The sequence below is a fragment of the Nuphar pumila genome, chromosome 11 (genome assembly GCF_984573655.1).
Source record: "Nuphar pumila chromosome 11, dmNupPumi1.hap1.1, whole genome shotgun sequence".
Lineage (NCBI taxonomy): Eukaryota > Viridiplantae > Streptophyta > Magnoliopsida > Nymphaeales > Nymphaeaceae > Nuphar > Nuphar pumila.
Window position 1 is genome coordinate 33,005,160 of NC_143259.1, and position 13,535 is coordinate 33,018,694.

Genomic DNA, 13,535 nt, shown 5'->3' on the forward strand with positions numbered 1-13,535 from the left:
TAGATAAAATTGAATTTTGTTAGGGTTAACTGAATATACTTTTGGACAGAAATGGACCTCAGTGTGGTTGACTTTACCTAAAACAAAGGAACCTGTGTCTAAGTATCACACCTGCATGGGTGCGGGTGGGGTGCCCTATTAGAAGAGTCCATGTTATATAGCTTCCACTCTTTCTAAGGAGGTTTTGATTGGGATACCAAACGATTGCATTGCCATGCAATTGTGGATACACTTGGCTCAGACATATTCCCAAATATCTGAGTCTAAAGTTATGTATTTGAAGCGAGAATTTCAGAATTTGAAGAATGACAGTAATAGTAGCATCTTGGATTATCTGAACAAGAATAAGAGCATAATCGATCAGCTTGCTCTTATTGGGTGTGAAGTCACAGATAATGGCAGTGCAGCAAGCCCTTAATGGGCTAGGTTCAGAGTATCATGTCCTTGCTACCACCATGTCATGCCTTGAGAAGCTTCCAACCTTTGAGAATCTCGTACCCAAGTTATCTCACCCAAGTTACTTGATTATGGGTTATCACTTAAAGGGTTGTCTTATAGTGCTAACAAAGGTCGAAGGAGATACACATGATATCCTCTTCAAGAGGTCTTCTTATAAGAGGTTGTGGTTTTCGTGGAGGTAGAGGTTGAGGAAAGAACAATGGAGGTGAATGTGATTTGCTACCCACGCCTACTATGCCTCCCTTGATGAATAATCAATGAGGATGTGGTGTTCCTAGTTGTTATTTGTGTAAAAAACCTAGCCACATAAAGGCAAACTGCTGGTACAAAGATGATCCCAAGTACAACTCAAATGGGAGTATGTTTCAGAATAAACAAAATGGTCAAAATCAAGCACAGCAGAAAGCTCAATCTAGTGGGACTAGTAGTTCCACCAACATTACCACTTACTAAGCTGAATCTAAAACAAAACGACCAAGGGATATGGTATATCGATTCTGGTGCAGCAACTCATATCAGTGGTGATGTGGGTAAGTTTTCTAAATTGATTCCTTATCATGGTAAAAGCAATGTTATAACTGGTGATGGAACTCGACATCCCATATCACATATTGGTCAAATTTTCATCCTTATGTACAATTCTAAGTCCCTTTTCATATTGAATGTCCTTTATATTCATCAAATCAAGAAAAACTTAATTTTTATTTTCAAACTTGTGGATGATACTAATTCTAGCATCATATTTACCCCTAATTCTGTTTATCTGAAAGATCTTATCATGAAGAAGACGTTAATTGAAGGGGGGAGAGATGCAAAAATATGTGTGCCCTCAAGGAGAGTCGTGTGATGACTGTCAAGCCAAAATTAAACGTGCCATCAAAAAGTTGGAGTTGCTACCATTGTCATCGTCATCTTTTGTTTATGTTTCTAGTGTTCGTGAGTCTAATAAGCCTGAAATATGGCATAGTCGTTTAACCCATTGTAGTAGGTCTTTTGTTGAGAGACTTGTTTCTAGTCGTTTGATTCCTAATTCTAGTCTAAGAAGGATAAGTGAAGGTTCCTTACATTTCAATTAAGTGTGCAAGGGTCATGTATTGCCTTTTTCTTTATCTGGCAATGGAACTTCAAGACCATTTGAAATTATTTATTTTGATGTTTGGGGTTAGCACCCAAGAATTCATTGTCTGGAAGCAAGTATTATGTTATTTTTGTTGATGATTTTACTCATTATTCATGGATTTATTTTATGAAACACAAGTATGAAGTTCTTGCTATCTTTTGTCGGTTTCATGCCTTTGTTATAAATTAATTCTCTCTTCCTATTATTAATTTTCAATGTGATAGGGTTGGAGAATTTTGTTCGAAGGAATTCATTGAGTTTTTGCATGATAATGGGATTAATCGCAAGATATCTTGCCCATATACACCTCAACAAAATGGCGTTATAGAAAGAAAGCATCGCCATATTATAGAGAGTAGTTTGGCTCATGCGAGTGATATGCCTTTATTCTTGTGGACAGAAGCTTTCCATTCTGCAGTGTTTGTGATAAACAGGCTGCCAATAAAAGGTCTACAAAACAGGTCACCATTTATGTTATATGAGAAACACCCAGATTATAAAGAGTTGAAAGCATGGGGTTGCATGTTTTATGTTCATGTAGATAAAACGTTGAGAACTAAATTTGACCAAAGGGCTAAGGTGTGTAGATTTGCTGGATATACGGATGATTATAAAGGTTATCACTGCTATGATCCTTTAGGAAAGTGTTTGAATATCATTGAATGTTGTGTTTGATGAGCTACTTTTTAAAAATGTTGCCAATGATAAAAATCAGCCATTTGCGGGTAAAGAAGTTGTCCATATAGAATCATATCAGCCATGGCTCAATGCAGAATTATTTTTGTGTCCTGATTCTGGAGAGTTCTTACAAAAAGGCAATGGGAAGCCACCTGAAATAAATGCAGAACAGATGCAGCCACGCACAGAGAATGTTGAGCAAGACAATATACAACAAGAAGTTGTTGATCAGGCCTCATTCGAATTTCACAAGTACAAAGAAGGTGCAGTGTACAACAAAAGATTCAACAGAAGATTCAAAATTACAAAAACAGAAACGATCCGACATATGATAGAGAGATGGGTAAGTTATGACAGTTTTTTTATACATCATCAATTGTTCTTAACTGAGATAACTAAGCATGAGGAACTCAAGTCGTATAATCAAGCTGCTCAAAATCGAAGATGGGTGGAGGCTATGAATGAAGAAATGAAGGTCCTTCATGAGTGTCACATGTGAGAAGTCATACCAAGGCCTAATGGGAAGAATTCAGTTGATTTAAAGTGGGTTTATAAGATAAAATATAAACCTGATGGTTCAATAGAGAGGTACAAGGCCAGGCTTGTGGCAAAAGGTTACACACAAGAGTATGGCCTGCATTATGATGAAACATTCAGCCTTGTTGTCAAAATGTGTACCATAAGATTGATTTTATCCCTTGTTATAGACTATGGTTGGTCTTTAAATCTGTTGGATGTGAAAAATGTGTTTCTACAAGGGAGCCCGAAAGAAGAAGTGTATATGAAATAATCTGCGGTACAATATTGAAGACTTGAGGACACATGTTTGCATTCTGAATAAGGCAATATATGGTTTGAAACAGACTTCAAGATCTTGGTTCGAGAGTTTTTCTTAAGAAATTCAGAATCATGGTTGAATTCAGAAGAGAATATTAAAGAAATCAAGATTGTTCTTGCCATGAAGTTTCAAATGAAATATCTCGAGAAGTTGAAGTATTTCATGGAGGTAGAACCGTAGAAGTAGATAGGTTTCAAAATGGTGACCTTGTTCTGACACAACATAGTATAATATGGATCTGCTTGCCAAAGCTAGCATGAAAGATTGTAAATATGTCTCTACACCAAGCCCCATACACCAAAGATTAAGTGGTACAGAAGAAGAGTTGCCCATGGTGATCCAACGGTCAGTATAGTAGTAGGTATGCTTCAATACCTCACTTTTACTAGGTCAGATATAGTATATGTTGTGAACCAAGTATCTCAATAAATATGAAGTCATATGGAGGCAGCAAAAAGGATATTAAGGTATTTGAAGGTGACAATAGGAGACAGGTTGGTGTATAAGAGGAGATCACAATGAGATGATACGTTAATGTTAATGGCATATTTTGAGGTTGATTGGGCAGAAGATCCATATGAGGGGATCAATTTTCAGCTATTGTATTTACCTTAGTGGAAATTTGATATCTTGGAGTAGTCGGAAACAACGGGTTGTTGCTAGGTAAAGTATTGAAGCGGAATACAAAGCTATGGCAGCAGCTACATCAAGTCTTATTCGAATATCATTAAATCCAGTTCAGCATAGTAGAACCAAACATATTGAGATTGATAAGCACTTCATCAGGCAAAATATTGAAGATAGAGAATTAGAAGCAAAATTTGTGAGAACGAAGAATCAAATAGCTGATTTGTTCATGAAAGGCCTTACAATGCAAAGATTCTGGTATCTTAAGAACGAGTTGTCCATGGTACAAACCACGTACAACTTGAGGGAGGGTATTGTAACGTGATATTCTAACGTGATTGGATCTGGACCCATATCCAATGTGCTTAAGTCTGTATACCCACATGTGTATTTAATTAGTCTTGTATGTTTACTTTATTACCCCCATTAGTTATGTTTTCCTTTCTATAATCATGGGGTAATGTTATAATGACACAAAAGGGAAGTTAGTATAAAATAGAAGGAGATCCACACGAACCCACATAGGGAAAATGAATACAGAAAAATCTGTCCAGAATTCCATTCTCTTCTTCCTCTTCTCTGCAGCATTTCTGAATCAACAGCAAGGTACCAAAGTCTATTAGCATGTGTGAGTGCACCGTACATTAAGTTCCATGGAACTTTCTCCTTGTGTATTTAGATTAAAATTACAAGCAACAAACGCTGTTGAAATTATTTTCATCATACATGAGATAAAGCTTTAATTCCAAAGAACCAAACATAATTACCTAAAATTTTCAAAGGATGCATTTTCAAATAGAATATGCATAATCCTTGGTTATTACTTGAAAACTTACAAAAGAAATATTAAAACAAAAAAAGAAAGTATTAAGAAAAGTCAAGCAACAACAGGATGTAATATGGTAATAGAAAATGGATGAGATAATCCAAACCAGGATAATATTTAAATTGCAGAACAGAAACTGTCTTATCAAGCACACATTTTCTAGAACACAAGTACATGAACTCACTCTTAGCAACTTAAGAAATCTTGCATGTTTGGGGTTACTTATGATTGTGAATGTCAAATGATGAGAACATGAAGACCTTCCATAACAATCCTACATGCATCATTCTCTTCTATATGTACAGAACAAAATAAACAGTAATTAGCTGTAAGTGCATGAACTGGAAAAGCATCGCAAATTATCCTCTGAACTACCTGATGGGATTTCCTGGAACACAGAGTGGATTCTTAACTACATATTCAACATAAAGATTGTAGATGTTCCTTAAGGCCTCACGAAGATCACCTGTCTTGGGATCAGTAACCAAAATGATCTGTCATGTGAACAAGGATGTGGTAAGGCTTGGAAGAAAAAAGTAAACAAATAAGAAATAACTAGTTTCACCAATGGCGTTCTGACTACCAATTCTGGCAAATATTAAGATCTCCAGATCTCCATGGTTTTGAGGTAATATGAAAAAGTTGAAGTTAAAATAAGCTTGAGACTTGAATCTCAGTTGTCAAGGTTCAAAAACAATATGCAACCACATTCCAAATCCTGAATAATAATTGCAAATTAAACATTACTTTCAAGTTTCAATAGAAGCAGCCAAATCAGACTTAATGGGTTAATAATGCAACAGAGTATTCCTTTCCTCGGATGTAATTACAGAAGCCTTGGTTGTCCTGTGTACCAGTATCCACTCATGAATAGAATCATAACTAAAATTATGCCCATTTGTCAGCAGCAGAATAGCAAATGCATAAGTAAAAGGAAGACGTTCTTGCATGTGGTGGGTTCACGCCCGGATTGCTGCGAAGCTCCATGCCAAAAGAGGTTTGCTCGTCACGAGCAGCGGAAGGGTATTCTAAAAACAACCCTACCCCTTCCAAAGGGTATTGCGGGTAACTATGAAGCCGACAGGTCCGGAGTTCGCACGAGTATGGATCTAGCCTACCAAGCTGTAATAACGTGTATTTTTCCATGATTTTTAAAATTGAAAAATATAATTTTTAAATTATATATTTATTTAAAATTGATAAAATCATGGGGAAATAGTTAATTTTATAGGTGACATCAGCTGGGTCTGGGCGTCGCCCAAAGCCCACTTACAAGACCTAGTTGAGCTAATTATGATTTGAAATTTTTCCCATTTTTAACCTTTAAATTCAAATGAAAATCGAGCGAAATTAAGGTTAAATTCAAGCAAAATTTAAAGGCGAAAATCAGTTATGACTACCGTTAGATCCGCCTCGGAATATTGATCGCATTGGTGACCTGTTTTTCTGAAATCAGATTACGATTAGCCCAAAAATTGCATTTTTCAAAAATGTCCGGCCTCTATTTTTTGACATTTTCTGGATTGGATCTGCTTCGTTTGATCCAAGTTAATATGGATCTAGACCCAGTCCAAGATCCATATTGACTAGGATCTGGTCCAAGTAGGATCCATGTAGATTTAGATATTGGATCCAGATCTGGATCCAAAATCCATCTATGGCTATTTTAAAACTTTAAAATCAACCTTTAAATTTAAATAGGATGAGGTAGAGTTCTACCTCCATAAAGGGGTTTCCAGAGGGGGGCAACACCCTCTGGAATATTCTTTAAGATATTAATTAAATAATAATAATAAATAAAATAAATAATTTAATTAATTACAAAAGATAATATTAGAAGGTAGAGTAGAGTTCTACATAAAGTATAATTCTACCTAACTAAGGCTTTCTAGAGGGAACTTCACCCCTATCTAGAAAACAACCAAATAAAAAATAATAATAATAATAATAAAATATTAAAAACAATATATAAAAAGGGGTTAGTCTTTCCCTCTCTCTAGAACATTAGAGAGAGTAAGATAGAGAAAAAAAAGAGAGAAGCAAAACTCATGTGAGGAGAGAAAAAAAAAGAAAGAAAGAGAGAAAAGAAAAGGAGAAGAAAAAAATAGTTTTTCATACATCCATCGATTTTTCTGAGTCTTTCCGATCTTTTCTGATCTTTGATCAAGGTACAGGTTTCTCTCTAAATTTTTTACGGGCCGAGAATACGTATAAATCAATTTATGTATAAGTATTAGAGGGAAAAAGGAAATTTGATTCAAAAGAATATATATATATGTTTATTTCTTTGTGTTTGTCGATTTCCCTAGAGTATCAATCCGGAAAATACGTATAATCTTCATTCCATAGATGTTGATTTTCGTTAACGATTATCCCTGCTTATATATATATATATATATATATATATATATATATATATATATATATATATATATATATATATATATATATATATATATATTCAGGTTTGTAGAGCTCTCTTGCTCACGCAGTCTGAACATATATGTATACAGATATATCTATAAATTTCAGGTTGTCGGGCTTCATGATTATGCAAACGGATTATGAATATTTTCAGATCTGTATATTTTCTTGTTCCTGCATCTAAATATTCATATTTGGTTCAGGTCTGCCTATTGTGCATGCATCTAAACATATTTTTCGATTTAGCTTTGCCGTGTGGCATAATCATGTATCAAAAAATATGCACATCGAGTTTCATAAGCATCCAGCTGAATATGGTTTAGTGTTTTAGATGTGTTGAATCTCATATTTGTGCATCTGAATAAATATTTTTTTGACTCAGATCTGTCAAGCTTTGTATGCATGCAGTGGAATATATAATATTTTTTTCAGATCTTCCGAGCATATATACTCCGGTAGATCTGGTTCAGATCTGCCCTGCCGAGTACATGTCCATTCAGTTTTGATTCAGACCTGTCCAGCTATATGCCTATACGTCTGAATATTTTTTGGTCTTGATTCAGATTGGTCGAATATATGCTCATGCATCTGAGTAATTATTTTGATTCAAATTCTGTCATGTTAGTATTCTTGCATTGGGATACTTATGAGTTTCATATTACCGAGTATCCTACTCATGTATATATGCAGTCAGTATGTTTTGTAGGCTGGTATATGCATTCTTTATGGTCTGGCCAACCCATGTACATGTTCATGAACATGTATATGGATCAGCCAGCAGAGCCGGTACATACTGGATTGTGGTTTGGCCGACCCATGTACATGGTTTCGATTATGTACATGGATCAGCCAACATGTCGTTAATGTGTATTTTCAGCATTGGCCGACCCATGTACATGATTTTGATGATGTACATGGATCAGCCCCAGCTATTAGCTTGATTATCGGACCAGTATGGCTTCGTGATGGTAGATTCTTGTAAAGGATTGTGATTTGATTATGTACATTAACCTGATCATGATTTGATCGGCTTGCAATAGTGCATATCATACACATAAATCCGAAATTTATTTGATGATGGCATAACTGTGATCATATGCATGTTTGGTTGATTATGCATGGGATTGATCATGATGATGGGTTCTACAAGCATCTATTTGCATGTGTACGTGCTTGACTTAATATGCATTCATTTTATGTGTTTTGAACGTACATTGTGAACATGTTTGGAAACCGTGTGTATCTTGCATGTTCACTGAAATTTTGCAAAGATGCATAAATTACTTTTGAGATGTGTTGGTGGTCAGATGTGAACCACTGCGGGCCGTATAGGCTAAGAGCATGTGTTGCTCCAATTGTTGTTGATTTTATTTATACATTGCAAAATTTATTTTTATAAATTAATTGGTTTTCCAAAATTAATTGCACTGTTAAATTGTGAGGACCAAGGCCCAAAATTTGTTGGTTTTGCATGTAGATGTCCAAAATGGTTCGCGTAAAGAACTTGAAATTTGTTTTGAAAATGTAAAAGAGACCAAATAGTGTAATTAATTGTTTCCTTGATGTCCCTTCTATAGTGTGAAAATCTTGGATGGAGGTCATAGGAGACCGTGAGGATACTAAAACTCCGTGTGCGATTGTGTCCCAGAACCCGATAAGGTGGTTAACCTCCCGACCACAGTTTTAGGGAGATTTCAGTCACTTTGCTTAAAGGTGGTGGTGTTGACTCAGCTGTAGTTTTAGTATACCAAAAAAGTGGCATCAATGTTTGAGGATTTCCATTGCTGCCCCGGCATTAGGTGTTGATTCCTAATGTTTCGATGGAAGTTTATGATCCATGATATTGGTCGAGAAACAAGTATAGAACCTAGTAATAAAATACAAATTGTGTGTTAAGCTACAACTGGGAACTTAACTTGGACTTCGGAAATTTGTGCATATTTTGAGTATCCGTGGATTTAAGGAAAAATGAAAATTAAACTTGTGTGCATTTAATAGGGACATGCATGCAAAAGCAACTCTGATAAATAACTTAATAAATTATTCATGCATATTTTACTGTTCAGCATTAGTTCATGCATTTATGCATATTTGGCTTTGCATAATATTTGTTTCTACATGATATTGGGTTGAATGCTTGAATAATAGAATAAATGTGGTAAATTATTACTTGTGATATTCATCTGAAATTTATGCATGAATCTGTTTATGCTATTTCCTTATTGTTTGGATTTTTAGAAGAATTCGTACAAAGGACTTCGATTCTTACCCGTTTTTGGATGCTCAGTAATGTCCTGACTAGCTGGCTTGAGACTACAAGTTGTGACTGGTTTCTGGCTTCTGACAAGATGGTTCATATGGATATAGATGATTTTTATGTTCAGACTATTTTTTTATAGTTGATTTAAATTAATAAAGTTTGATTTATTCTTCTGTTGATTCAATACATGGTTTGGTTTGTGGTTTGGTATATTAAATTTGTGATGCCCGGGATCCTTGGGTGTGTTTTCGCAATTGTTTAAAAAAAAATCACTATTTTTAACGAGGGTCAATTGGGGTCGTTACACAAGCTCAGATCAACAACCAAACCATGCGACAAACCACGGGCTGTAGAGGGGTGCAACTCATTTATGTGAGATGATACAACCTCAAGTACACGACCGTGCAAGGTCATATCACAAGCCAATGAGGCTAGCGAGTGTGTGCAACAAACCCTATTTATTACAAACTTAAAGTGTGTTGCCCTTATAAAGATCAAGACAACTCACAATTGTCCCCAGGTGGGACCGAGTTGCTCACACCGTTGTGATCCTGACCTATGGGACTTCGTGCGTAGGTGCACCTACTGTTGGGCCTTGTGCTGCCTGACATGCCCCTATACGCATTGCTTTGTCTCTAGAGCACCTGCCTGGTGCGCCCCTGCTGACGGAACGACTGTGCACCACTTGCGCACAGTGGCTATCACACCCCTGTGTGTCTGCTTGTGACGAGCCTACCACAGGTGGCCTGCAGCTTGTGTATGTGCATGCAGGTCGTGCACAACAACTCCAATGTCACTAGCATTGAGGCCACCAGTGCATGCGTTCTCGTCGAAGGAGGTTCAAGTGGAAGCACCAACCCCTATTTGCTAGCGAAAATCGCTTGAGTGTCGACGTCACTTGAATCGGGTCTATCACCGCCTGTGAAAGACTTGGTGTGCCTCCTGCGCAACCAAACCAAGGGACTCCGGCGTTTGGATGGCTGGAGATGGAATTTGCTATTGGAGAGTGGCCCAATCGACTGAGCACACCTGAGTTGCCGAAGGAAGTGCAGAGAATGTCGGGGAAATGTCGACAATGACAGAGGAGAGATCCAAAGGTGGCACTGCACCGCACGGGCAGTACAGTAGCCGATCGCCAGATGCCTCGTCGGAGCTCTTCAAACACGTCGGATCGTGATGAATTTGTTCAGACTGTATCCTTGTATCCTCACACTGTATATCACGGATCCACGGTCGAATTCTTCGGATCTGATCTCTGGTGGCGAGAAAACAAGTTGATAGGTCCCCTTATGTCGTTTTTCCGACAATAACATTAAACCGCACAAATCTCACCAAATTACATAATTCAAAGTTTCAAACCATGTGCTTGGCTTAAAATCATCCCACAACTATTCTGAAACAATGAAACTTGTAGAAACATCCATGCATCGTGCCTAAATCGCATCATGTATTCATCCAAGGCTTAGTTTGGGCATTTTTGAGGAAATACTTACATAGACCGTTGTAGAGAGTAGTATGATGAGCTTATCTGTAAAAACCGAAAAATGTTGCTACTAAATTTTTGTTTATCTTACAAAATATTTCAAAAAAAATAGGCAATTTGGGCCTAGATCCACATTTCGGATCTAGGACCCATAAAGGGGCAAGCAGTTATAAATAGTATCAACCAAAAGGAAATAAAAATAATAAAATAAATTTTTTATTATAAGGTTAATCTGGGGATCCCCAGTTGGATCCATTTGGATCCAACTGTGGATCCATATCATTGGGGTTGGCTTACGGGTCTCGGGTCCGGACCCCAGCCGAGCCCTGTGTAACAGGGCTTATAAGAGTAAGGGGCAACCCGATAAGGGTTGCCCGATATATCTGAACAAAAAAAAAAGGAAGGGGGTTAGGGTTCTGAGAGAGAACCCTAACCGAAATCGCAGGAAGGAAAGGGCGGAGGCTGGAAACGCAGCCGCTGGAGGGAAGGGGGCTCCGATTTTGCCGGGCCTTCCTCTTCAAAAGGAGGTCCCAAACGAGTCTCTTCCCCCGATTGGTTCATCTCTCTCTCTCTCTCTCTCTCTCTCTCTCTCTCTCTCTCTCTCTCTCTCTCTCTTTCGCTGTGTGTGCGCACGCCGGAGGAAGGAGCCCATTACCGGCCATCCGCAGGCGTCAAGGGCCCCTCGAGCATCTCCTTTCACGGCAGTTGGAAGGAGCGTCACCAGTCTGCACCCCTCTGCGACGTTCGTCTCAGGCCACCGGAAACCACCGTAAGCGGTACGGGTCCCCTCTCGTGGAAATAAATGAGCAATCGAACCCCGGTTCGATTTTGTGCTCTTTTTCTTTGGATGGAAACAGAATAAAGGGTTCGGTGGTTTATTAAACCCAAGGGAGTAGGGTCGATTGTATTGTTGAGTGGACTAAGTCTGTGCAAAACCTTGGTTCGGTGCGGTTACTGGTTATCGTAAAGAGGGCTTTTCTTTTACATGTATTGGATTTTTGAACCCCAATTCCTTTATCCTCTGCTCACCCCATTGGAGAGTGCTGGACAGTATGTTATGGATGATTCGGCTTGTGATTGCTGAAATCCAAGGTCGCCAAAATCCTTGTTGGTTCGACTACATTCAGTTTTTTTTAATAGACCAGTTCATTTGGTATGAGTTTGTGATTCGTAGTTCTGTACTGCCAATTCTAAGAAGGGGCGTGTTATTTTATCATCCTGCGTAGTTATATATATACTGTAATTATCTAAGTTGGCTGACTGGTATGCATAATATAGATTACTTGATCTGTGTTTTGATCTTGCATATTCTATTGTTTTAAGAAGGCTGTAGTTTTATGCTTTGTTGTCAACGGCTGTCAGGGAAGGGATGGATAATAATGATTTATGATTTTTATGCGTACAAACTGAAAACCGGATTTGGTATGAAATTTTCTCACTCTAAATTTTGCTCGCTGAGTCTGGAAGATTAGATTGATCTATAGTTTTTTTTTTATCTGCTAGATTTAGACCATGTAACACGTACATTTTCATTCCACCAAGCTAGTTAAAATACTACATGTTATGTTAATCCCTGTAAGTAGGAACACTGAACGCTTCTGTTTTACTTGGAAAAGGGCATGTGAGAGGTCCATTATGTGGAAGCAAGATTTACCTGTCTAGTGCTCAGGGTTGGGATAAAATCAGATTCTATGGTTTTCTTTTAAAATGGAATAGTTGTGGCAAACTAGTTACTACATAAGAAGATACCTACCTGGGTTTGACTGCTCCCTGTAGAAGAGTTGTGAGACATTAAAGAAATGCCATTCATTGAAAAGGGGTTGTGGCATGTAGTCAAATCAACTGTTGAATGTCCTACGGCTGATAAAGAGCCTGGTAGCCATAAGGGTGTAGGAAGCCGAGTATCATTGAATGCAGTTTTTCTCACTTGGGTGTGTCGTGTGTGTAGGCATAAGATAGGGTTGTCGGATGCCATAGAAAATATATATATATATATATATAATAAATAAAATAAATACAGAATTTCAAAAAGGGGATTTTTCCTCTATGCTGTTTAGGTCTTGACAGCATACACAGGCCCAGACCGGGCCTGTGCATATGCTGTCAGACCCAGCCAACAAGGTCGGCTGGGCTGGATGTGTTATAAAAAAATATATATATATATAATATATTTAATTCCTGCCTCCCTCCTTCAGTGATATATTGTTCGGATTGACAGGAGAAGTGTGAGTTTTAATAGATGCACATTTTGATGGAAATGAGCAAAGTTATGAGTATACACGTAAACTGTATAATCATGCTTCTACTAGACTATTGATGTCTCATTTAACATAAGTATGCGAAATTGCGGGGCTTATTCACGTGCACATACTTGCAGGAGATACGTTTTGATGGATCCCTATATGTGATGGAGGTAGTACACGTAGTGAGAATGTAAAAATGACATGCTTATAATTGGGTTTATGGTTGCATGCTTTTGACACTTTGGCCTAGTGTTATAAATAAAACACTACTTTTGCTTTTGTTGTGATGCATTGATGGCCTAATGGGTCATCACGGCCTGTAGAGTCGTGAACTTGGTTGTTTTTCCTATATGTTTAATAGCATCACTCAAACCACACAAGTTGGTAGGGCACACCACTACACTGTTCCCGTTGTCCTCACGGGCTGGAGTCCCGTAAGGGTTCCCGCAAAGAAGGATGTGGGTTTTCACTTTACCTTTGCATATGGTGTTGCACACTTAAACAATTGACTTTAATAAGAACAGTGTAACTTATGTTCTGGGATCTTCCATCTGGAGAATGGAGATCTTAGAAGTTC

General features: G+C 37.7%; 1 protein-coding gene across 3 annotated transcripts in view; it reads right to left on the reverse strand.

The window, feature by feature from the left end:
• The window catches only part of LOC149822230 (uncharacterized), a 31,923-nt gene that overhangs the window by 3,245 nt on the left and 15,143 nt on the right, over positions 1-13,535 (reverse strand). For 2 of the 3 annotated variants that reach the window (XM_089981034.1, XM_089981033.1), the window contains exon 3: positions 4,924-5,042. The exons of the other annotated variant lie outside the window; for it this stretch is intronic. In XM_089981034.1, the coding sequence (XP_089837160.1) occupies positions 4,924-5,042 (119 nt within the window). The remainder of the gene's footprint in view (positions 1-4,923; positions 5,043-13,535) is intronic. 3 annotated transcript variants of the gene reach the window in all.